General features: G+C 41.8%; 1 protein-coding gene and 1 pseudogene across 7 annotated transcripts in view; one reads left to right on the top strand and one right to left on the bottom strand.

Moving 5' to 3' along the window:
• VPS13D (vacuolar protein sorting 13 homolog D) overlaps positions 1 to 26,886 on the top strand; it is a 304,733-nt gene that overhangs the window by 169,223 nt on the left and 108,624 nt on the right. For all 7 annotated transcript variants that reach the window (XR_012512316.1, XM_074380077.1, XM_074380076.1 and 4 more), the window contains 3 exons: positions 15,030 to 15,179; positions 16,353 to 16,449; positions 18,553 to 18,701. Coding sequence is in view for 6 of the 7 variants with exons in the window: in XM_074380077.1 (XP_074236178.1) it covers positions 15,030 to 15,179; positions 16,353 to 16,449; positions 18,553 to 18,701 (396 nt within the window). In the remaining variant the exon portion in view is untranslated. The remainder of the gene's footprint in view (positions 1 to 15,029; positions 15,180 to 16,352; positions 16,450 to 18,552; positions 18,702 to 26,886) is intronic.
• LOC120366275 (small nucleolar RNA U3) lies at positions 23,860 to 23,962 on the bottom strand (annotated as a pseudogene).

Genomic DNA, 26,886 nt, shown 5'->3' on the forward strand with positions numbered 1-26,886 from the left:
GGCTGAGGCAGGAGAATTGCTTGAACCCAGGAGGCGGAGGTTGCGGTGAGCCGAGATCGTGCCATTGCACTCCAGCCTGGGTAACAAGAGCGAAACTCCGTCTCAAAAAAAAAAAAAAAAAAAAAAAAAAATTTCTACATACAGCAGAATTCCACTATAACTCAGTCAAGGTGGCATAGAGGAAGGTGACCCATGGTTCACCATCTTGGCAATAGAAAACACAGCAGGAAGTCATCTAACCATCATGTGGAGGAATTGACGTCTGTCATAGAGAGAACAAACTAAAGAACTGGACTTTGCTTTCGGTCAAGGTGGAGTAACAGGAGCTAAATTTACCTTCTCACCTGAAACCACTCCAGAATCCAGATAAATAAGACAACGAGATTCAGACACTAGACATCAGACAATGAAGGACAGTGCTCTGAGAGGTGGGAAACAAAAGAACTGAGCCCTGTAATTGCCCTTTCTTACCAACTTGAGAAAGTTTCCAGGGAGGGGAGCCTGAGCAGGTACCTAGTACAGCAGAGAAGTTGAACTAACAGAGCTTAGAGTCTAGAGAGACCAAGGCATCTATGGTTTACAGGACAGTACACTTGGGCATAGAGGGCTGCACAGAAAAACTCTGAAGATCTATAGAGGGTTCCTCTTGAGTATTTAGCAGAGTATTCAGTGATGTGTGTGAGAAAACCACCCATCTGAAAGGATCAGCGGGCACAGTGCCTGCCGCCCACATAGGGCTAGGAGTAGTGCTTATGCCCACCAGCTGGACTGGAAAAACTAAGAATTTTTGAGATGTTGGGAAGAGTGTCTGAAGAGTCTCGCCTTCAAGATTAATTAGCCCTAAACTGAGCACTGCCCTAGACCTGCCTAAGAAATCATAAAAGGAAGATCTGAAAGAATCAACCTCTTCCCAAGTAAATTAACTGTATCATTGAATAAAGCTCAAGAAGATTTATTGGAATACAACAGTAGCACCAACCAAGGTAAAATTCACAATATCTGACATCCTATCAAAGATTACCAGGTATGCAAAGGAGTAGGAAAACTTCCTATATAATGAGGAGAATAATCGGGCAAAACTGATCCACAACTGGCACAGATGTTAGACTTTCTGGAGGACATTAAAACTGTTAATATAACTGTATTCTCTATGTTGAAGAGGTTACGTAGCAATATGGAAGACAAAACCCTAAAGCTTGTAGAGATTAAAATGTAATGAAAACTGTACTGGATGGAATACAGCACACAGCAGTGAAGGAAACTGTACCAAGGTACATCATAATCAAATTACTCAAAACCAGTGTTAAAGCAAAGGAACAAGAAAAAAAAAGATGTGGAAAGGAACAAAGATAAGAATGGCAACAGATTCCTTTTTGGGAACAATGGAAGTGGGAAGGCAGTGAGCAACATCTTTAAAGTACTGAAAGGTATTGGCAGACCCATGCCACGAAAAAATGTAAAAGAACATCACCAGGCAGAAGGAAAAAAAGTAGTATCAGGTTGAAGTCTGGTTCTACACAAAATAATGAAGAATACCAGAAATTACAGGTATTGATCGACTTACGACCTATGCAACTTACGACCATTCAACTTTACGACCACAGTCACTAGCCACGACTGCTCTGCGTCTGGCAGCGCAAACGTTGCCCAGCTGGGCATACGACAGTGCGGACCAGCTTCTGGCAGCACTATCATCTCCGCGTGCACCATTTCAACTTACATATAGCCTACTCAACTTAACGACCAAATCGTGTTACGACTGTTCTGTAGTCCAGACCGTGGTCGTAAGTCGAGCACTGCCTGTATAACTATCGGGGTAAATATATAAGATTATTTTCTTCTTATTTAAAGTAAGTGAGATTCTTATCAACAATAGCATAAAGGCTGAAGGGGGCAAATGAAGTCTGTTACTGTAATCTTATATGTGATGTGGTGTGATATCACTTGAATGTAGACTTATAAAGATAAATTACACAAACTCTTAAACCAAAATAACAAAGAGTTATAACTGATAATTTAACAAAAGAGATAAAATGAAATCAGACCAGGCGAGGTGGCTCATGCCTGTAATCCCAGCACTTTGGGAAGCTGAGGTGGGTTGATCATTTGAGGTCAAGAGTTTAGGACCAGCCTGGCCAACATGGTGAAACCCCATCTCTACCAAAAATACAAAATTAGCCAGTGTGATGGCGTGCACCTATAATCCCAGTTACTCAGGAAGCTGAGGCAGGAGAATCACTTGAAACTGGGTGATGGAGGTAGTAGTGAGCCAAGATTGTGCCACTGCACTCCAGCCTGGGTGTCAGAGGGAGAGTATGTCTCAGAAAAAAAAAAAAAAAATCCAAAAGAAGCAGAAAACCAGAAAGCAGGGAAAAGAATAGATGGGACTAATAGGAAATAAACAGCAAGATGGGAGACTCAAACCTAATAGTATCAATTAACTAAATTTAAATGTTGTAAACACCGTAATCAAAAGGCAAGAGATTATCAGATTGTATAAAAAAGTAAGAAACAATTATATGTTGCCTACAAGAAACATACATTAAGGATAAAGACACAAATAGGTTAAAAGGAAAGAAGATGGAAAAAGATATACCATGTTGACACTTGTCATAGGAAGTGGGAATGGCTAGTTTAACATCAGATAGAGTAGATTTCAAAGAATATTACCAGGTGTATTAGTTGGGATTCTCTTAGAGGGACAGAATTAATAGGAGATATATATAAAGGAGAGTTTATTAGTATTAACTTAGACGATCACAAGTTCCCACAATAGGCTGTCTGTAAGCTGAGGAGCAAGGAGAGCATTCCTAGTCCCAAAACTGAGAAACTTAAGAGTCCGATGTTGGAGGACAGGAAGAATCCAGCATGGGAGAAAGATGTAGGTGGGTGGCTTGGCCCGTCTCTCCTTTTCATGTTTTTCTGCCTGCTGGCAGCTGACTAGGTTGCATCCACCAGTTTAAGGGTGGATCTGCCTTCCCCAGCCCACTGACTCAAATGTTAATCTTTTTTGGCAGTACCTTCACAGACACACCCAAGATCAATACTTTGTATCTTTCAAGACAATCAAGTTGACACTCAGTATTAACCATCACAAGTTCACCCCTTGTCAACTTGAACCCATACACATCTGCTGAGATCATACATAATCTTCAAATACAATAATAAGGTCATAATTACGCCTAACATAATACAACCAGAAACATACCAATCCCCAATCCAAATACTATTACATAAAGTGAATAACGCTTAAATGCTGATATGAAATCAGTAAATCTTATGTCACATGATATAGAAGAAAGGAAATAAAATGAAGATATTTTCTTAGTACAAGTGTATACATGCACAGACATGTTTTTAACAAAAGAAGGAGGAAATACTCATGACAGTTAAAGTTCTTGTTTCTGCAGCTGGTCATGTGGTCATAGTTAGTATTGATGACTATCTCCTACTACCACCCATTCTGTATTCCCTTTACCTTCAGCAAGCACCTCAGCAGGTTGTGGCTTTGTGGATTTTTTCATGTAAAGTGACTCAAATCTTCATTCCTGAGGGGTCTGGACCATTTGTAGTCCTGCCTGGATTGGCCTGTTGTGGTTTCCCATTGCCTTAATCACAGAGCATGGTAATACTAAGAGACGGCCTAATGGGTCTCCTGTATTTCACACCTACTCTTCCTTACCTTCGTTATGGAGTAGTAGACTGATTTCATCTAGATAATCCAGGTCAGTCACCCCAGCCAACACTGTAACTCCCTTCTTAGCCTGTTTACTTAAAGGTAGGAAGAACCCAAAAGTGTCCAGGTGGCAGTTTAACTTCCAGTTTAATGGCATCGTTGTGTCTCCTGGTGGCAGCATTCCTCTCTCTGGAACTAAGACCTCTAGGCCAGCAGAACGTAATGTCACAGGAACAGGAAGCAAAAATTTTGCTAGTGGATCACTAGGGGTGATGGTGAGTCATGCCACTTCCACTTCCACTCCTTAATTCCTGGACCTGTGAATCCCGGCTATGGGAGAAACAATACCATATATTGGATGCTGATTCAGAGCACACACAGCCTTCTGGAGAACTTTTCCCCTGAAAAGTTCTGTCACCTAATTGGCATTGTAATTGTGACTTTAAAAGGCTATACCACCAGTCTGTCAATCCAGCTGCTTCAGGATGATGGGGAACATGGTAAGACCAGTGAATTCCATGTGCATGAGCCCACTGCCATACTTCTTTAGCCGTAAAGTGAGTGTCTTGGTCAGAGGCAATGCTGTATGGAATACTGTGACAGTGGATAAGGCATTCCATGAGTCCATGGATGGTAGTCTCAGCAGAAGCATTGTGTGCAGGATAGGTAAACCCATATCCGGAGTAAATGTCTATTCCAGTGACGACAAACCTCTACCCTTTCCATGATGGAAGAGGTCCAATATAATCAACCTGCCACCAGGTAGCTGGCTGATCACCCTGAGGAATGGTGCCATATCAAGGTCTCAGTGTTGGTCTCTGTTGCTGGCAAATTGGGCACTCAGCAGTGGCCAAAGACAGGTCAGCCTTGAGTGGAAGTCCATGTTGCTAAGCCCATGCATAACCTCCATTCCTGCTACCATGGCCACTTTGTTCGTGGTCCCAGTGGGCAATGACAGGGGTGACTAAGGAAAGAGGCCGAATGGTGTCCACAGAATGGGTCATCCTATCCACTTGATTGTTAAAATCTTCCTCTGCTAAGGTAACCCATTGGTGAGCACTCACATGGGATACAAATATCTTCACAGTTTTTGACCACTCAGAGAGGTCCATCTATATACCTCTTCCCCAGATGTCTTTGTCACCAGTTTTTCAGTTATGCTTCTTCCAAGTCCCTGACCATCCAGCCAGCCAAACCATTGGCTAAAGCCCATGAATCAGTATATAATCACACATCTGGCCATTTCTTCTTCCATGCGTAGTGCACAACCACATGCACTGCTCAAAGTTTTGCCCACTGAGAAGATTCTCCTTCACCACTGTCCTTCAGGGATGTCTTAGAAAGGGGCTGTAGTGCTGCAGCTGTCCACTTTCCGGTGATGCCTGCATATCATGCAGAACCATCTGTGAACCAGGCCCTAGTCTTCTCTTCCTCTGTCAGCTGATCATAGGGAACTCCCCTTGAGGCCATCGGTGCAGGCTGGGGGAGAGAAGGCAGGGTGGCAGGAGTGAAGAACATAGGCATTTGAGCCACTTCCTCATGTAACTTACTTGTGCCTTCAGGATCTGCTCAAGCCCGATCCCATATATACCACTCCCATTTGATGATGGAACGCTGTTGTGCATGACCCACTTTATGGCTAGATGGGTGGGTCAGAAAGCATCCAGTCCATGATAGGCAGTTCAGGTCACATGGTGACTTGATGACCCATAGTCAAAGGTTCAGTTTCCACCAAAGCCCAGTAACAGTACAAGAACTGTCTCTTAAAAGATTAGTTACCTGCAGAAGATGGCAGGGCCTTCTTCCAAAATCCTCTGTGATTCACCTATGGGGGCCTGCGAAAGGCTCTAAACAGCATCCCTATTTGCCACTGACAGCTCAAGCACCATTGTACCTGCTGGGTCATATGGTCCAGGTGACAGAGCAGCTTGCACAGCAGCTTGGACCTGTTGCAGAGTCTTCTCCTATTCTGGACCCCACTCAAAACTGGCAGCCTTTCAGATCACTCAGTAAATGGGCTGGAGTAACATACCCAAATGAGGAACGTGTTGCCTCCAAAATCCAAATAGGCCCACTAGGCATCGTACCTCTTTCTTGGTTGTAGGAGGGATGTAGGAGGGGACAAATGCAACAACTTTTCCTTTACCTTAGAAGAAATGTCTCCACAGGCCCCATACCCACTGGGCCCCTAGAAGTTTTACTGAGGTAGAAGGTCTCTGAATTCTAGTCAGATTTCTTTCCCATCCTCTGGCACGCAAATGTCTCACCAATAAGTCCAGTGTGTTTGGGTCCAATCTGCATAAGGTCATCAATGTAATGGACCAGTGTGATATCTTTTGGAAGCAAAAAGTGATCAAGGCCTTTCCAAATTAGATTATGACACAAAGCTGGGGAGTTGATATACCCCTGAGGTAAGACAGTAAAGGTATATTGCTGGCCTTGCCAGCTGAAGGCAGATTGCTTCTCATGGGCCTTGTGGACAGGAATGGAGAAGAAAGCTTCTGCCAAGTCAATGGCTGCATTCCAGGTACCAGGAAATGTGTTAATTTGCTCAAGCAATGAAACCACATCTGGTACAGCAGCTGCAGTTGTAGTCACCATTTGGTTACACTTACTATAATCCACTGTGATTCTCCAAGATCCACTGTCTTCTGCATAGGTCAGATGGGAGAGTTGAACAGGGATGTGGTGGGAATCACCACCCCTGCATCTTTCAAGTCCTTAATAGTGCCACTAATCTCCACAGTTCCTCTGGGGATGTGATACTGTTTTTTATTTACTACTTTTCTAGGTAGGGGCAGCTCTAATGGCTTCCCATTTGGCCTTTTCCACCATAATAGCCCTCACCTTACCAGTCAAGGAGCCAGTGTAGGGGTTCTGCCAGCTGTTAAGCGTGCCTATGTCAATTATGCATTCTGGCACTGGGGATATGACCCCAAGATAAGTCTGGAGACCCACGGGACCCCCTGTAAGTCAGACCTGAGCTAAAACTCCATTAATCACTTGACCTCCATAAGCCCCTACTTTAACTGGAGGACCACAATGATGTTTTGAGACCCCCGAAATCAACATCAGCTTAGAGCCAGTGTCCAGTAGTCCCCAAAATGTCTGATCCATTCTCTTTCCCCAGTGCACAGTTAACCCTGGTAAAAGGCTGGAGGTCTCCCTCAGGAAGGATGGGAAAAAGATTCACTGCATAAATTGTCAGTAACGTAGTAGGGGTCTTCTCAAGGTGACTCAGCGCCCCCCTTCATTCAAGGGGTTCTGGGTCTGTAAACTGACTCAAGTCTAGAAGTTGACTGAGAGGCCATGATTCTCTATGTTTATAATTCAGACTAGTCTTTTGTCTGTTCAACCTAGAATTGTTCTGCTTGTATAAATTAAGTAGGAATGCAGCAGGCTTCCTATCAATTTCATTTCTAGGAACACCGTGATTAATTAGCCAATGCCAGAGCTCTACATGAGTCAGACTATTCTGATTGCCACTTTGCCTCTGCTGTGCATTATGGTAGCTATGCCCACTTTGCCTTTGACAATTGAGTGCTGTCACTTGGCCCCTGCCACCCCAGGATCCAGTTATTTCCTTTGTATTTGAATTTTGTAGTTGAGTGACTGTGGTTCCCACCGTTAGATCTGACATACGGAGAAGAGCAATTACAGGGTTCTCCAAAGAAGCAGGTGCTGCTCTTACAAATCTGTTTCAAAGGGCATTGGTCAAGGGTTTATCTTCTGGACCCTCCCAGCTGGGATGAGTGGGTCTAAAGTGACTGATCCACTCCACTATCCCAGTCTCCCTAAGCCTTTGGATCCCTTTCTTTACATTAAACCAAGGGAGATCAAACACATTTTCAGCTCACTCAAAATGGGCCATCTTTTAATCCATATTTCAGCTAACCAAGCAAATAAACTATTAAACCGTTTTCTTTTTTAACCTCCCCAAGTTGCAACATTAAAAGCAGAGTCCCTACTTAGTGGGCCCAGATCAATAAATTCAGCCTGATCCAACTCTATGTTCCTTCCACCATTATCCCATACCCTTAATATCCATTCCCATACCTGTTCTCCAGATTTCTGTCTATATAAATTAGAGAACTCAAACAGTTCTTTTCAAGTGTAGCACACCTCCTCTTGGGTCACACCCTCAACCTCACCTCTAGGGGCCCACCAGGATTTTAGTCTAGTTATAGGTCTAGAAATAAACAGGGGTGTTGGGGTGGCTCCTGAGGGGAATCAACATTATTTTGCCTGGCACCTGCCTCAAGGGAGGCCATCACTGATGCCTCAGGTAGTGCAGGGTTTATCTCCTCAGACAAAGGTGGAAAGGCTGATGACAGCATGGGTCAGGGAGGGGACGTTGCCGCTATTGGGGATGGGGAAGCTGTTTCTTCTGGTAAAAAACATTTCATCAGAGTTTACAAACTCAGTGTCCCCAGCTTCATCAGGGTCCTCTCACACATCCCTGTTCCAAGTTGCAAGGTCTCATTCTTTTCCAGTCAATGCCCTCACTCTAACAGTAGACACCTGATGAGGCTGTGCATGCATCTTTCATTGCAGATCAGCCATTTGCATGATAAGAGCTTGTGTCTGTTTTTTCACAATTTCAGCTCTTTCTCTGCAGGAGATAAGACTCTCTCACTCAGGGCAATCTTAGCAGATTTGAGGCTCAGTATCTGCTTCTGAAGCCAGGAGAGAGAATCCCTGAGTTCATCATTTTCTTTCATCACTTGTCCACTAAACTTAAGAGCAACCAACCAGCTTCATTATGTTTGTTGGTTTTCCTCATATGGTCAAAGGTTTTAATGTATAGAGTCACTAAACTCTTTGCTTCTCATGAGCAGTAAATCAGGAGTGTCAAATGCATTTATTTTGAATAACTATCCAAACAGTTCATGCCAAGGACTATCAGCTTTCTCCATACTATTATAAGTAGAGTCCTAAGCATTTTTGGGTCTAATTATATTAAGCATCCAACTCTAGAAACCTAAAAAACAACTAATAAACTCCATCCTTGGCCAGGCACGGTGGCTTACGCCTGTAATCCCAGCAGTTTGGGAGGCCAAGGTGAGTGGATCACTTGGGGTCAGGAGTTTGAGAACAGCCTAACCAACATGGCAAAACCTGGGCATGGTGGTACCTGCCTGTATTCCCAGCTACTGAGGAGGCTGAGACAGGAGAAATGCTTGAACTTGGGAGGCAGAGGTTGCAGTGAGCTGAGATCGCGCCATTGTACTCTAGCTTGGGCAACAGAGCAAGACTCGGTCTCAAAGAACTCCATCCGTAGTATTCTGTTTCTCTAGAACCATTCCTGGTACCAAAATCTTCATTAGTCAGGGTTCTCTTAGAGGGATAGAACTAATAAGGGGTGTGTTCTGTCCCTATTAGTTCTGTCCCTCTAAGAGAACCCTGACTATACACACACAAGAAGAGTTTATTAAGTATCAATAGGCTGTCTGCAAGCTGAGGAGCAAGGAGAACAGTCTAAGTCCCAAACTGAAGAACTTAGAGTCTGATGTTCAAGAGCAGGAAGCATCTAGCATGGGAGAAAAATGTTGGCTGGGAGGCTAGGCCCGTCTCTCCTTTTCAAATTTTTCTGCCTGCTTTATATTTGCTGGCAGCTGACTAGATGCACCCACCAGAATATGGGTGGATCTGCCTTCCCCAGCCCACTGACTCAAATGTTAATCTTTTTTGGCAATACCCTCACAGGCACACCCAGGATCAATGCTTTGTATCCTTTAATCCAAACAAGTTGATATTCAGTATTCACCATCACACATGGGAGAAAGAAAGTAATTTCCTAAAGATAAAAGAGTTAAGAAGATATGACAAATCTGAACTTTTTTTTTTTTTTTTTTTTTTTGAGGTGGAGTCTCGCTCTGTCACCCAGGCTGGGGTACAATGGCACGATCTCGGCTTACTGCAGTCTCTGTCTCCTGGGTTCAAGCGATTCTCCTGCCTCAGCCTCCTGAGTAACTGGGACTATAGGCATATGCCACCTTGCCCGGCTACCTTTTTTTTTTATTTTTTTAGTACAGATGGGGTTTCACTGTGTTAGCCAGGATGAGTCTTGATCTCCTGACCTTGAGATCCGCCTGCCTCAGCTTCCCAAAGTGCTGGGATTACAGGCATGAGCCACCACGCCCGGCCTGAACTTTTTATATGTAATCACCAGAGCTTCAAAATACGTGAAGCAAAAACTGATAGAACTGAAAGAAGAAATTGACAAATATGCTAAAGCTTTTGATAACACTTTCTGAATAATTGATAGAAAAAATAAGCTGAAAATCATCAAGATGTACTAGATTTGAACAGTGGTATCAACTAACTAGACCTAATTAACCACATTCTGAATCATAAAACAATTCTTTTTTCTTTTTGAGACAGAGTTTCACTCTTGTTACCCAGGCTGGAGTGCAGTGGCAGGATCTCGGCTCACCGCAACCTCCGCCTCCTGGGTTCAGGCAATTCTCCTGCCTCAGCCTCCTGAGTAGCTGGGATTACAGGCACGCACAACCATGCCCAGCTAATTTTTTGTATTTTTAGTAGAGACGGGGTTTCACCATGTTGACCAGGATGGCCTCGATCTCTTGACCTCGTGATCTACCCACCTCGGCCTCCCAAAGTGCTGGGATTACAGGCGTGAGCCACCGCGCCCGGCCCTAAAACAATTCTTAACAACTTTTAAAGGATTCAAGTCATACACAGTACAGTCTCTGGCCACAATGGAATTAAAGTAAAAAGAAGAAAAAGATAATTTAGGAAACCTCCTGAATATTTGAAAACTAATACTCTTCTAAGTATCTATAGGTCAAAGAAGAAATTAAAACAGACTTAGAACGTATTTTGAACTGATGAAAATGAAAACACAACATCTGAAAATTTGTAGAATCATGCTAAAGTATTAAAGAGACATTTATAGCACTAAATACTATATTAGAAAACGAGAAAGGTCTCAAAACTGTGAGCCCAGTTGTCATTTTAGAAACTCAAAAACAGCCGGGTGCGGTAGCTCAAGCCTGTAATCCCAGTCAAGAGATCGAGACCATCCTGGTCAACATGGTGAAACCCCATCTCTACTAAAAATACAAAAAATTAGCTGGGCATGGTGGCACGTGCCTGTAATCCCAGCTACTCAGGAGGCTGAGGCAGGAGAATTGCCTGAACCCAGGAGGCGGATGTTGCGGGGAGCCGAGATTGCGCCATTGCACTCCAGCCTGGGTAACAAGAGTGAAACTCCGTCTCAAAAAAAAAAAAAAAAAAATAGAAACTCGAAAACAAAGAGCAAATTAAAACCAAAATAAGCAGAAGAAAGGAAATAGTAAGGATCACAGTGGAAATTAGTGAACTAGAAATCAGCAACCACAGTAGACAAAAAAATCAGTACAATCGAGAAAGTTGTTCTTTAAGATCAACAAAATTAATAAGCCTCTAACCAGTCTGATCAGGAGAAAAAGAGAAGGCACAGATTATTAATATCAGGAATGAGAGAGGTGTCTGATAAGCCAAAAACTGACAATTCGGCAATGGGGCTCTTGGGGGTGCTGCAAATTCCTTCTGGCCCCTGTAGTGTCTGCTAGGACTGCTTTGTTTTCACTGATTGTAGGGCCATTGGTTTTCCAGGCTACTGTGGAGCTGGGGTGGAGATAAAGAGAATAAGACAAATTAAAATACCGCAGAACTCGCTGTTCTTACTGAGTTTCAACTTACTTTCTTGAATAAATGCTCCTTAGATTGTTGCAAGCCTTTTATTAACTTTCAATTGAAAAAGTTGATTTTGACCATTTTTGGCAGAGTACTGTTACTGTGCTGTTAAAACAACTTATATATCTCTTTGTAATGTCATAATTGGAATGCGTTTCCTTTATAACCTTCACCAAAGTTTAAATATGTTCAGGAAACTACTTCCTGGTAAACATTTCCGAAAGAAGGACCCAAAGCCCCAGACTGTGGTTCTTTTCCCGAAATGGACAAACTGCGTTCTTTTTTTTTTTTTGAGACGGAGTTTCGCTCTTGTTACCCAGGCTGGAGTGCAATGGCGTGATCTCGGCTCACCGCAACCTCCGCCTCCTGGGTTCAGGCAATTCTCCTGCCTCAGCCTCCTGAGCAGCTGGGATTACAGGCACGCGCCACCATGCCCAGCTAATTTTTTTGTATTTTTAGTAGAGACGGGGTTTCACCATGTTGACCAGGATGGTCTCGATCTCTTGACCTCGTGATCCACCCGCCTCGGCCTCCCAAAGTGCTGGGATTACAGGCTTGAGCCACCGCGCCCAGCTACAAACTGCGTTCTTACTGGGAGTGTGCAGTGTGTCTCCCGTGACTGGGACTCCTTCTCTCCCTTAACATGTCGTGCAGTTCCATCCAGATTATCGATACCAGAACCTCTTTTCAGAAGAAATTTTTCTTTTGTTATATATCACGAATAACAAAGAATTCAGGCTAAGCTAACCATATCCTATTTGTTTGTGCACAGATAGAAAGTATCTTGCAGCTATTTCTCTTTGTCTTCCTTTTTTTTTTTTTTTTTTTTGACCTTACAGAGACGATTCAGGGAACCATTTGCTGTTCATTATTTTCTTTAACTTTATTGTTTACTTTAAAAAGTTTTTTTTTTTTTTTTTTTTTTTTTTTACTGTAATGCCTCTTTATTTGATATGTGCTGCAAATCATAGAAAATAAGCAGGTTTGTGTTTCACTGTGGCTACAGTGCTGCAAGAAGGAATTTTTAAAAATAGAAAATAGAGATCCTGTCCTTAGGAAACATCCGATCTAATTGGGAAAATAAAAGTAGCTAGAATTTGGCCGGGTGTGGTGGCTCACGCCTGTTATCCAAGCACTTTGGAGGCCAAGGCAGGTGGATCACCTGAGGTCGGGAGTTCAAGACCAGCCTGACCAACATGGTGAAACCCCATCTTTAAAAAAAAAAAAAAAAAGTAGCTAGAATTTGTAATTCTCAGTTACTACAACTTGTATCAGATGTGTTTAGTGAAAGAACGAAGGAGAAGACAGTATGGTTGAGCCCGTTATTGTCATTTCATATATTGGATGAGATAGGTAATGATTCATTCATTCAGTCCATTCTTACTGAGCATCAAATGTGTGCCCGACACTGTACTACATTCTGGAGATAATGGCTATGACTTAAAAAACACAGGCTCTGCTCTTCTTGAGCCAACAGCCTGGAGAGAAAGTCAGCCAATCAGTATGTAGGCAAGCAGGCAAGCAAATGAATAACGACATTCTGTGATAACTGCTGTAAAGAATGGTGACTTTAGATAAAGTGCTACTTTAGAAAAATTGGCTCTGGAAGATCTTCCTGAGGAAGTGAGAGCTGAACCGAAACTTGGAGGAATAGAATAAGCAAACCATAGAGATGGTCACTAGGAAAACCATTTCAGGCAATTCAGAGACCCTGAGGAAGGAAGGACTCACCCACACTGTAGAAACAATAAGGAGGCTTGGGCGAGGATGATAGGGAAGTGGAAGGGTGGTGTGTGAGGAAGTTGGGGAATTTGGTGATAGCCAGTTCATGCAGGCCTTAGAAGCTGCAGTAAGAAGTCTGGATTTATCCTAAGAGAAGGGGACACCACTGAAGAGTGTCAAGGAAGGTGGTGCATGACTCGATTTCTATTTTATTGAAAGATCACTTTGGCTGCTATACAGAGAATACACTGTAGGAGGCAGGAATGGAAGTAGGAAGAATACTCCAGGTCTCTTGCCCTTATCCCTGCTGTGAGAACCAACAGAAGGAAAGTCAGTTCCGGTTGTACAAAAATGTCTATGTGGAAATCCATGCAATACAAGGGAGAGGTCAGAGGATTCGGTGCCAGAAATTTCTGCATTTGTATCTCACCTCTTCCACTTACAAGCTGTGTGAATGAGGGCAAGTAACTGAACTTCTCTAAGCTTCTGCCTACTTGTTTGTAAAATGGGGAGGAATAATACCTAGCCATTAGGGGTTTAAGAAACGATATGTTAGGTGGCATGTGGAAAGCACCTGCAGATAGTCTCTTAGGGGTACCCAAAAAGATAGTCTCTCCTCTTTCCTCTTCTGGTGGTGACCGTTGATGTGAGACAGAACATGAAGGTGGCTGCTTCCTGCAAGGAGCCTCCAGGCATCCATGCACGTCTGAATGTGGTGATTGTCCTCTGTTATGGCACTGATCAGGGCTGCGCAAATAGAGTCAACCCTAATGCCACTGACTTAATTGTTTCGCTCCTGAGAAGGGAGATGACTTTAGTAGAGGGAACTGTTCCCATTTGGTAGCCATTTGAGCTACTGGTTCTCTAAATTGTTTTCAAGGAATTTGGAGCCAGAGAGAAGCATTGATAGCATTATGTTTAAGAGTGCTGGCCTTGGGGTCAGACAGACCTGGATTCAAGTTCTAGCTCTGCCATTGACTAGTGTTGTGACCCTATGCAATGGCCTCTCTTCTGAGCTTCTTCATCTATAACATAAGGACAGAGCTCATGAAGTTGTCATAAGGAATGCAGCAAAGCCCTTAGTTTAACCACCAGCATTATAGGTGTGGTGTGACTTGAGATCATGTATATGAAGTGGCCAGTGTGGAGCTTCGCACTTAGTATCACCTGTTTTACTTTTTTAATTAATTTTTTTTTATTCAGCAGGTCATGGACTTAAAAAATTCCTTTTTTCAAATGGTTGATTTTTTTAACCAATGAATAAAAATTGTATACATTTGGCCAGGTGCAGTGGCCCATACCTGCAATCCCAGCACTTTGAGAGGCTGAGGCAGGTGGATCACCTGAGGTTGGGAATTTGAGACCAGCCTGACTAACATGGAGAAACCCCATCTCTACTAAAAGTACAAACTTGGCCTGGTGTGGTGGCGTGTGCCTGTAATCCCAACTACTCAGCAGGCTGAGGCAGGAGAATCACTTGAATCTGGGAGGTGGAGGTAGAGGTGAGCTGAGATCGTGCCATTGCATTCCAGCCTGGGCAACAAGAGCGGAACTCTGTCTCAAAAAAAAAAAAATAATAAAATTGTGTATATTCATCATGTACAACATGATGTTTGGAAATATTTTCATGTTCTGGAATGGCTAAACTGAGCTAATGTATGTGTTACCTCACATACTTATTTTTTTGTGGTGAGAAAACTAAAAATCTATTCTGTTAGTAAGCACTCCCCTAATGAAGTTTAGTGTCTGTTACTATGACTGCCAACTTTATTATGACTGCCCTTTTGTGAGTTGCTATTGAGATCGAGTGAAATGACAAGGGTACTTTCTGAGCAACCTGCACGTTATGAGGCCCCACTCAAGCATAAAAATGAAAACTGAACCACTGTTCTGTTTTTGTTTTTGCTTTGTTACCTTTTCATGGTTGTAGGTGGACAATCAGCTCATCGGCACCACGCAGCCCTTCATGCTCTATGTGACTCCCCTGAGCAATGAAAATGAGGTCATCGAGACTGGGCCAGCTGTGCAAGTCAACGCAGTGAAGTTCCCCAGTAAGAGTGCGCTGACCAACATCTACAAGGTGGGCTGGTGGGGGAGGCTGGTGGGTCGATGCCATGCTGGAAGGTTGATTTGTTCTATCACAGCCAGGTGTCAGAGCGCAGTGCTGGATGCTGATGGGAATAGCTCTATAGGGTTAAGCCACGTGTGACATAATAGATTGTTTGGAGGAATTGACAGGGACTACTCCTTTTGGCACTTTGTATTCTCAGTTGTGTTTTCAGTGACCTTGCAGGTGATAGTTTGATAGTACTGAATCCATATGGGCCAGAGTCTATATTCATGAGAGTGAAGTCATTATAGGAAAGTGAAGCATCTTCTAGATTGGTCTGGACCAGGCATGATCCAGATCTATTATTAAAAATAGAATAACCCCAGCTGGGCTCACTGGCTCTCACCTGTAACCCCAGCACTTTGGGAGGCTAAGGCAGGTGGATCACTTGAGCCCAGGAATTTGAAACCAGCTTGGGAAATGTGGTGAAACCCCGTTTCTATAAAAAATACGAAAATTAGCTGGAACTGGTGGCAAGCACCTGTAGTCCCAGGTACTTAGGAGGCTGAGGTGGGAGGTTCTGAGCCTGGTAGTTTTAGGCTGCAGCGAGCCATGATTATGCCACTGCACTCCAGCTTGGGTGACAGAGATGTGTGTGCATGTGTGCACACAAACACACACACACACAGACAGGATAACCGTGAGATATTGGGCAGGGGCTATGACGGGTCTGACCTTGAGACAGACATGCTGCTACCTAAGTGACCACACTGTTTACCAAAAGCAGATAGCTACGAATCATAAACTTTCTTTCTTGGAGGGGTCTCCACGTACAAGCTAGCTCTAGCTTGTGGACTCTGAGATCCACAAGCCCAGCCATGCCGCTCCTTAAACTAACTGCCATCCATCTAAGCATACGCCTTAAAGTTCTTGCACCACAGGGCATCTGAGGCTGGAATCCTGACTAATGAGGCCCAGATTTCCTGGGAACCAAACAGTAGAATGGCAACCCATCTATTAAACATCTTTTGGGAGTTTTGGGTTAATCACAACAATATATAGAGATAAGCCAGAAATAATTTGGCATTATGGTTATAAAGCCATATGATTAGTGAAACCATACCATGTCATTGAGGCCTTGATGGCACAGATGAATGTTCCTTCTGGTGTTCACACTTTAAATCAGAATTTCTTTATCTCTAGCATCTGATGATCACAGCTCAGAGATTCACAGTGCAAATTGAGGAGAAACTGCTCCTTAAGCTGCTAAGTTTCTTTGGTTACGATCAAGCAGAATCAGGTAATGTTGAATGTTCTACGTCTGTGTCTGGGAATTGGTCCAAAGATGATATTTTTGAGCCTGTTTGTAAAATAGGTGGCCCCTTGGTGTCTGAGAGTCTCCCTCTCCACATCTCAGCCTGAGCTAAGAAGCTAAGGCTTGTGTTTCAGTTGTGCTTTTTCAGTTATTACTTGTCTGAGTTCTCTCTGTGAACGAAAGCAGCCATTCAGAGGGTCTTCTGGAATCCTGGAGCATGCAGTGGTACACCTTTGGGAAGCAGTATACTATTCCTGTTTGCTTTGCGTTTTTTGATTCATCTGCTCTAGGATGACAGAAATGATGTTAGTCATTTAGCACGCCACTTTATTTCCTAACCTTTGTTTGTTAAACAGACTCCAGGCCAAGAATCAGAAATCCCTTCGGCAGTTCCTTTGGTTTAGTTGAGAAAATAAAATTGGCTAGCCTCAATTCGTCAACTTTTGACATCCAAACCCTTGTGCCTTTCTGTAATTACAAAGATTTCTAGTTACTTTACTCTCTTCTTTGTAGAAGAGAGTAAGATAAGCTGTTGAAAAACCCAGGTTTCCGGTAGTGCTCCAGAAATAATTGAGCGGTTGCTTCTTTTAGGTTCCTCCTCATGGCCTTTCCTCCTGCTTTTAGATGGGCTTTTCAGGACTGTGTATACAGCTTAGAAAAAAATTCAATAATACTCAGTCTTTTGAAGCCTAAACTAAATATTGAGCCTGAAGAAATGATAAGAAAGAGGCTTTTATGTTTGTCTGCCCATGTTGGCTAGAGAAAAAAATTACTGGGAATATGTGTACACATGTGCATCCATACGCACGATGCAAGAAAAATATTTTTGTTCTTTTTATCCCAGATTTAGAATTTAAGCTTTAAGAGTATTTGGGATCAAGAGCAAGATCCTGTCTGTTTAATGCTGTGTTTTCCACTTTGGGTTGGAACGGCAGTGTTTATTTGTATTCAGACAGCCACTTGGGAGCCTGCCTGCCAGGTATCCATTCTGTTTTGGTACCTTCCTGGGAAGTTTTATTTTAAATTTGATTCAACATGCTTTTCTTAGAAAATTTCTTATAAATTGCTGTAATAAATTTCTCCTCAAGTATGGATTTAGACTTTTGTAAAATCCTGGCTTGCCTTTCATTGGAGTGGCAGCTAAGAGGTTGCTTCCCATATTTCTGGTATGTTGTCACCACTGCTGATGGGATGGGACAGAGGCAGCATGCAACCCTCAGATCCACAAGCCCAGTCCCGCTGCTCCTTAAAGTATCTCCCATCCTGTCTGTAGCTGTTTCTGCTTCCTCAGCACAAATGGGCAGGTCTCTGTTGCAGTGTCGTTTTTCTGTGAGTAGCAGTGATAATAGCTGACACCATAAATGTGTTTGATAAGCAGGTACGTGCCAGCTCGTTGATATAATTTCCAAGGCACATGATACCAAGGCAAAATGTGCTGTCCAGTTGGATGTGCATAGAACATCAAGTGCAAAGAACACATTGCTGTGTCGTGCCCGTGCTTCTCCATTTATTTCATGGGATGGCAAGTAAAAAATCTGCCTTGATTGTCCTATTTAAATGGATGTCCACCGTTTGGGAGACAGGGTGCTTCTTGAAGTGATGTTAGTCGCTCTTTATAGCCTGTAGCCTGATTCTTTCTCAGGCATTATGTTGCAGTCAAATTCATTAATTGGTGATACTCATTTTGATTCAGTTTCACTGCACTCCAAGACCTTATTTCGATATGATGCTAGGAAAATCAATGTAGACATCCTTCCTTTTGTGCCATCTGGGTCATCGATAATAATAACGTTGCTAACAAATATACCTGTGGCCTTGGGCTTTTCCATTTGGATTATTTTTTCTGAAGATGACATCTGTTGGATGGTTAAAATGCTAGTCTTCTTTTCTGATAAACAACACGAAACAGATCTACTCTCACAAAGAGTGGCATCAGGATACTATACACGTCACTGTACCCTCACAAACTAAATTGAGAGTGATAGATGGTTTACATTTTTTGATGAATTTTTTCAGTGTGAATATAAGTATTTGGGTCATGAGACTAAGAAATTCTTTTTTGTCTTTTTAATTTTGCCTTTGTACCAGAGGTTGAAAAATATGATGAAAACCTCCATGAAAAGACAGTCGAGCAAGGTGGAACACCAGTTCGATACTACTTTGAAAATCTCAAAATCAGCATTCCTCAGATCAAGCTAAGTGTGTTCACCTCCAACAAGCTGCCACTGGATCTTAAGGTGAGCTGCTATTTGGGTAAATTTTTTAAGATGACTTTTACTTGGAAAAGAATGAGTGTGTTTACTATTTGTTGTTTGTTGTCTTTTGTCCCTCATCATTCATAGCAGACATTTTGTTTTTAAAGATTTTCTTTTTCAGGTTTATTGACTCATATATATTTGTCTTTTTTTTAAAAAAAAAAATTATGACATTGCCAGAGATCAAGAAGTATCTCAAGAGATTCACAAATAATTCTGTAAAACCCATTTGCTCTCTGTTTATCTCCTGGCTTACCTCAGTGAGATAAAAGCCTTTTTTCTAAAGTTGTGACTAGGATCAAGACAAAAAGCAAAGTCAAGAGAGCATCTTCCTTTTGTGCCCAGGATCTGCTCACCTTCCTACTTCTCTCTTCCTAAGTATTCACCTCTTTTTGAATAATCGTCACTAGGAGCATCTACTGCCTTCAAAATAGCCCACTTACCCACTGGGATGTAGCCTCCTCTACCACCACATCAGGATGAAACCCTTAGACAAACCATCTTGATGACTACTTACTAGACACAGCCTGACCACTATCTTCATTTTCAGCAGTAAAGTATATCTTAAGGAAGAGAGCTGGGATTCAGATCCAAGCCTGTCTAACTCTAAAGTCTATGTATTTTTTTCACTATACTATGCTTCCCCATAGAACATAAAGAACCAGAGAATTTTGGACCTGTGAGTCCTCAATGATGTACTTTCTTGGTAGACAGGGGAATTGAAGTTCAAAGTGTTTTGTTAGTCAAGTCTGTGTAACTAGGTAGTGACAGAAGCAAGAGTGAATCCAGGGGTGTTAAAAAGTCTTTCCTTGGGTTGAGTTAAAGTTGGCCCCCCTGCAGCTTGTAAGTTCTAGCTCTTCAATCTATTGCACTTGAAGATGCTGTTCAAGACCTCCATCTTCCTACTAACCACCAGTCCAGGACTCTTCCCACTGCCTCTTGCTGCTTCCTCTAAGATGCTGCAAGATAGTCATCTTGCTGTGCAGGAACAGAGATATGAGCAGATAAGGAGTAAGTCTAGGGTCCTAACTTAGATGCCCACAGGGCCGTGCTGGTAATGCAGCGGGTGGAGCAGCACAGCGGGCGGTGTCATGTCTGTCCTAGCGGGAGAGCTCGCTCCATCTGAAGGGGCCACCACAGCCCGCTCTAGCCACTTGCTGTCATGGGGGAATGTGAACCCCATGTTGCCAGACTTTTAAAGAGAAGCCGGAAATCTGGATTTTTATGTGGAATCTCCTGGTTTTTAAACATTGGCAACCAATTCAAGTTTTGTTTTGTTTTGTTTTGTTTTGTTTTTTTAATTTTGTGGGCCTAACAAAACATATGTGTGGGCCTCATGTGGCCGTGTCTGCCAACTCACAGCTTCTAAAATCGACGTACAGGTAATGAGACAGTAGTCTGGTCAACATCAGATCACATTTGGGTAAGGGTATGGCAAGGGTGACTGCGTTGGGATGGCAAACTGGGGACGAGCAGCTGGGAGTGCTGGTCAGGACCTGGAGCAGGAAGGGCTCTTGCAGTCGTCTCCAGAAGAGTGCAGGGTACCCTTCACTCACTGCCCTATCTGCTTAATTCGCTTTAATTTCCATTTTCCCAGGAGATTAAAGATGCTTAGATTTAGCATGGAAGTAAGGGGAAAACCATGGGAAAACCACTATCTTGCTAATATCCACAAGTATCCACTTGACTTGTGTGACCTTTGGAATGGGTTTGTTTGATAAAGTATATATTCCCCCAGAACACTTGGCACTTGCCCAGCAAACCAATGTGAAGCATTTCCTCGGGGTTGAGGACTTCTTGTTTTTAAAATCATTCTACCAAGAAACACAGACACCTAACTATTCCCTTCAAATTGCTCCCAGCAGAAAACTTCCCCAGACTGATAAAAAGCAGTCTGATTTTCTGCAGTTGAAGTAGCTTCAACCCCCAGTTATATGGTAGTGATGGTTGTGTGTGCACTCGGCATACAATCAACGGAATCATTTCAGTTGAATGTTTCATCTGGCACTGAATTGAAGGAACATTTTCAGGGCATTTTTCAAATCATTGTTAAACAAATTAAATGGAGCTGCCGTTTTGATGAGGTGGGGGGTGGGCACGCCGAGTGCAGTAAGTTCAGGTTTCCAGCAGGGTGCGGGGAATTGGTACTAAAGAGTTAAATTCTCAGCTCCTGGAAGTCGCATTTTACTGTGTCTTGAGTTCTCCTAGTGGAGTCTGGGACTCATAAAATAATGTCATTTATTCAAAGAGTTTTCTAACAGAGTAATATGCCTTTATTAGTAGCTCTTAGAAAGGGTACTCTGCTCTTTTAGATGAATATATAATGGCTAAAAGTATGTGCTTAGAAAATGGAGTCCTGTCCCTGAACAGGAATCTGAGAGCCTGACTAAAAGGTAAACCATGTCTTTGGTATTGAAGGAATAATTATCTTGATTCTCCTGACTCCAGGCCAGAAGTGAGACTGTCAGAAATCTCAGAGGGAAGTCTCTTCAGGTTTACACTGAGGGTACATTGTTGCCAGATATAGTGTCTGTTCAAAGGACTCAAAGCAGTTTCACATCTGCTATCTCAATTGGATGCCTTACTCTGCGTTGGAAGAAAGGGGAGATAATAGTCCCATTTCACAAATGCAGAGACCAAAGCACAGCATTCCTCCCTGACTCCCTGCTCTCTCCATTCTCCCAAGTTTGCATGTTAGAGAGTGGCATAGTGATATTGAAAATGCCAGGTAGCTTATACATGTTTTTGGCTTTTTTTAAAGATCAAAAGAGGCCAGGAGCCTTTAAAAGGTTTCACGAGGTGGCCTACAGCAGTCCTTTTTCCATTTAGAGCATTGGGGTATTACAAAAGAAGGGCTTTAATTGAGCAATCTAGTTTGGAAGAAAACCCACATTTTAATGGTCCGAGTGAGAGGGTGGGGGTAATGGGGAGTTTCAAACAAAGACACTATTTAAAAAGCCTAAAACTGTCTTCTCAAAGGCTTGAAATAATTTGTTGGGAAACTTCAGACCCTTTACTTTTTTCCTCCCCTCCCTAAATAAAAACCAGATTTGTTAAAAGGAAAAAAGATCCAGTATTGTTAATTGTATTTCAGAAAGTGCCAGAGAGGGAAATATCCCTGTAGTTTTAAACACTGTCCCGAGAGGGAAATAGGCAAATACCCTGCTTCACATAAACAGTCTCTATGTACCATAAATAAACCTTTAAAGAATGAATTCCAGACAGTTTTGTTTAGTGCAGGATAAACTAAGAAAGGAAAGGACGTGGCCGAGGGAATAGCTTGGGATCTGAGACCTTATGGTATATAGACAGGTATTTCTTCTTTCAACTCTATAAAGTTTCTAGAAGACTTCAGCAGTTTTCGTATGGGGAGGTAGAAATAGACAGTTTCCTATTTTTATTAGCAGCTTATGAACACAGGATTGCCTCATCCAAAATCCATTTTATAACAGGAAACTGTCTGCTACTTGTGTAAATAAGCATCAACTTTGTATACTACTGTATTTGAGTAGCTATTTAGTTACTACAAGAATAAGCCCTGTTTGGCTCCTTCCCTCATCTCATCAATTTTGACCAGATTAACCTGAAGGTGGCAGAATAATTCATGCCATTGAGCTGTATCTCAGCTTTTTCAAATGTGGAGTCCCAAAAGCAGTAAATGACTAACTAGGTAAGGATAACTTTTACTTAAGGGTCAGAGTAGTTCCTTGAATCAGACAAAGCACCATAGTCATTCTGAAAGGTAATAGTGTTTATGATGAAGGCTTTGACAGTTTAGTAGACGTTTCAAAGTCTTTGCTACTTTGTGTGGTTCTTCTTCAGTGTTTGGTTGCAGTGAGTAAGTTAGGGTATAAAAGCTTTTATCTTAAATTAAGCCTTTGTTTTGATCTCATTTTCTGTTCTCTGAAAATAAAGTAATGCTCAAAGTAGTATTGGCCAAACTGAGTGCTGAACTGATTGTCAGTACCCTGTTTTCCCAGCATGTTTATTTTATGGCTGTAAGCAAAGCAGTTGAGCTTACTGAACCTCAGTTTCTCTGCCAGTGAAATGAGGAAAACAAGGCCTGCTCACATACTTTATCATCACTCACCGTAAGGTTGGGTACGGCATGGGTGAATGAATAGCAGAACGTTTTTCAGGAGAAATAATATAATCCTCCGTTCTGGCTCTCTGGCTTTCATGCTTTCTAGCTAATAGATAGTTGCTGTAGTGAAAATGAACATATTCATGTCAAAAATCAAATAGCTAGCTATATGACTTTAGGCCATCCACTTAACATTTCTTGTTTTACTTATACCAGAGAGAGAGAGAGAGAGAGAGAGAGAGTTAGGCTGAATTAACTTGACGTTGGACTTTTTTGGGGGATGGAGGAGAGCGGGTCTCACTCTGTTACTCGGGCTGAAGTGCTGTAGCATGATCACAGCTCACTGCAGCCTCAACCTCCTGGACTCAGGTGGTCCGTATCCCAGGTAGCTGGTGCTACAGATGTGTGCCACCACACCTGGCTAATTTTTGTATTTTTTGTAGAGACAGGGTTTTACCACGTTGTCCAGGCTGGTCTCAAACTCCTGGGCTCAAGTTATCTGCCCACTTCAGCCTCCCAAAGTGTGGATTACAGGCGTGAGCCACTGGGCCCAGCTCAACTTGAGATTGCTATTAAATCTCTCAAATATTCTGAAATTACTTAGCAGGATGTTATCAGTAACTTCCCAAGGCACCAAATCCAGTGACCTTTCTCTCTAGCCTTACCTTTGTAGCATCCTCTACCATTTTGACGTTGCTGACTTCCCTGTTCTTGACATCTGTCCTTTCTGGTTCTCCTCTTGCTCTGTTGCTTCTCTGTCTATTTCTGTTTTCTTTTATTCTACTTCTTCTTTTCCTGATCTGAATGTTAAAGGTCCAGATTTTTCTCTGTGAACTGCCTGGTATGTCACTTGTCTATTTTTCTGTCAGATCTTTCATCACTCCTAATTTTAGAAGCTCTTTCTAAACCTTATGTCTTTGATGAAAGCTCTAAGTATTTTTTCTTCAGCTTTTTGTCTTTTTTCTTTGCTTTTGGGGTGTGTGTGTGTGTGTGTGTTTGTGTGTGTTCGTGTTTAATTATACAAGAGCTGTTTATTTTTATGTTGTCAAATTTATTATTAGTCTTTTGCTGTTTTGAATCTAATTTTTTTTAACTCCACATCTTCAGAGAAACTTCTGTAGTAACAAACTATAGAAATGATCCCTGAAAGTATAATCTGAATTTTGAGTCACAAAAAAGTTTTCCCTCCTCTCTGGTTTTAGAAAATTTTACTCTTCTTCCATTATATAATTTAATTTCCATTAAACATATTCTTGTTCCAAAATAATTTAAGGCAGCCTCAGAAGACACATGCAGAAAGATTATAAGTAAGCAAACAGAATGGAAATGTCATTAAGTTGCACATGAAATTTAAATATGTAATGAGATTTTAATTCAATAGGGAGTATATAGACTTTTCAATAATGCTGTTAGACTAAATCACAATAGAAAAAATATTAGACTTATTCTTGACATTTTATATAAGGATAAATTCTAAGTGAATCAGAGATTTACTGGTAATATTAGCATGAAAAAGTGTTTTTATATTTAATAAGGAAGAATATTTGACATGCCTTCTAAACACCTAGAAATATTAATCACTTTAAATAAAGATATAATCAGAAAATAGAGCCATATTCAGAGATTGTTAATGAGCTTATAGCAGACCCATGTTAGCTGAGAACTTCAAGAAAAGACAGATGGTGGGGGCTGGGATGGGGAGTGTCCATTTGAAGCCATTGGAAAGCTACCAAACAGCCAGGACTTGAGAGTTCAAGATTTATGAGAGGAGAGAAACTCAGTAAGGTGAGCCCAACATTTATTTTGCTTTTATTCTTGAGACTTTTTCTGATTTGTAAGCAGTGTGGGGAGAAAGGTGAAGAAGCCAAGCACAAAACGCAGCTGCCAACAGGCAGAGAATGCAAGTAAAGCTTTTGGCAGTCTCATGGGGCTAGCAAAGCAAAACTTAGACTTCATTGCTACTAAAAGAGCTGGTAATTGAAGGGCTAATATCTTACAGAGAAGGGACAGGCAGAAAACAGACCCCAATAGTCTGAGCCACTTTCTTTATTGAGTTATTTGCTGATTTCTAAGTGACATAGACTGAGAGAAACCAAGGAAAAGAGGCAGCTAAGAGGCTGAAGAACTTAAACAGTCTTTTCAGCAGTCATATGGTACTAGGGAGATGAAAAGTAGAGGAATGGCATTGGTTTTCACTGAGACTGCTATAGGACTACACCAGAACTTAGAGAAAGACTAAAATGCAGCCTTGAGAAAAATCAAACCCTAGTTGATTTAGGCATTATGCTTCTTACTCTGACTGCCTGCCAGAAGCTAAAAACGTATCCATAGTCTCTGTAAGTTTTCATATAAAATGTTGCATTCAGTCACAAATTACCAGGCCTGCTTAGAGATGGGACCAAGAGAAAAAACAAACACTGAAAAGAGAACCGTAGATAAATTGGTTGTTGGTATTTTTAGACACAAAATTTAAAATAACTATGAATATATTTGAGAAGTTTCCCAGAAAACTAATTTTTAAAAAAAAATTATCAAATAATAAAGGAAAATTTTAGATCACTTTAATACAGATGAAAGAAATCTGAACAAAATAATAAATCAAAAACAGAAATATGTAAGAAAGATAATATAACCAAATTGAGTTTATTCCTGGAATGCAGGTTTAGTTTAACATTTGCAAACAAATTTGGTAATTCACCACATCAACAAAATAAAAGAAAATAGAATACGATTATTTAAAAATGCATAAAGCCATTTGACAATCTTCAACATGCATCTACAGTAAAAATTAATTCAGCAGGCTAAAAATAGAAGATAACTGCTTTAATCTGTTTACATGTATCTTTTAAAAAGCTACAACAAACATCATACTAATTGGTGATATAGTAAAAGCTTTTTCTTGAGATAAAGGAAAGATATCCATTATCACCACTTCTTTCATGATTATACAAGAGTTCAGCCAGTGAAATAAGTCAAGGATGATCTTTTTGACAAAGAAATAAAAGGTATAGGAGCTGGAAAGGAAAGTAATAACTTTGTTATTTGTAGAAACATGATCATTTACTAGAAAATCTAAAAGTATTTACAGATAAGTTATTAGAATAAGTAAATTTAGGAAGGTCACTAGAAACAGTATAGAAAACAGTTGTATTTCTATATGTCAGCAATAATTACAGAAAAAAGAACAAATTAGAGGATATTAAGAAAACAGGACTGGGTGTGGTAGCTCACACCTGTAATCCTAGCACTTTGGGAGGCCTTGGTGGGAGGATCATTTGAGCCCCAGGAGTTCAGGACCAGCCTGGGCGACATAGGGAGACCGTGTCTCTACAAAAACAGAAGGAAGGAAGGGAGGGGGGAGTGGGGGAAGGGGGAGGAGGAGGACGACGAAGGGGAAAAGGAGGGAAGGGAAGAAGGAAGGAGGGAGGGGGAAGAAAGAGAGGAGGGAAAGGGGAGAGAGATGAGAGGGAAGAGGAGGGAAGGAGAGAAAGAAAACATTAAAGACTGTATTATTATCTATTACTGTGTAACAAATGACTCCAAAATGTAGTGGTTTAAAACAACCACCATTTTATTTGTTTACAATCTGTGGGTCAGTAATTTGGGCTAGACCTCGCTGGGTGGTTCTTCTGCTGGTCTCACTGGAAGTTATTCCTATGGCTGTAATCACCTGGCAGTTAACCAAGACTGAATGGCATGAGATGACCTCAAGTCCCATGTCCAGTGGGTTGGCGCTGGCTGTCAGCAGAACCCCTTTCCACAGGGTCTCCCATCTTCAAGGAAGCTAGTCCCAGCTTCTTCACATGGTGGAAGCATCAAAACAAGCAGCACAGAAGCTCCAAGCTCTCTTGAGGCCTAGGTTCAAAGGTCACACGTTATTATAGCTCCCACCTCCTGTTGGCTGAAGCAAATCACGAGGCTAGTGAAGATTCAAGTGGAGGGGACGTAGACTTCACTGCTTTACGGAAGATGCAAGGAATGTGTGGCCATTTTACTCTGCCACAGGTGTCTAGGAATAAATCCAACAAAAAAGGTGTGTAAGACCTCTACATGAAAACAGTTAAACATTATTGTGACAAAGAC

The sequence above is a fragment of the Saimiri boliviensis genome, chromosome 11 (genome assembly GCF_048565385.1).
Source record: "Saimiri boliviensis isolate mSaiBol1 chromosome 11, mSaiBol1.pri, whole genome shotgun sequence".
NCBI classification, from domain to species: domain Eukaryota; kingdom Metazoa; phylum Chordata; class Mammalia; order Primates; family Cebidae; genus Saimiri; species Saimiri boliviensis.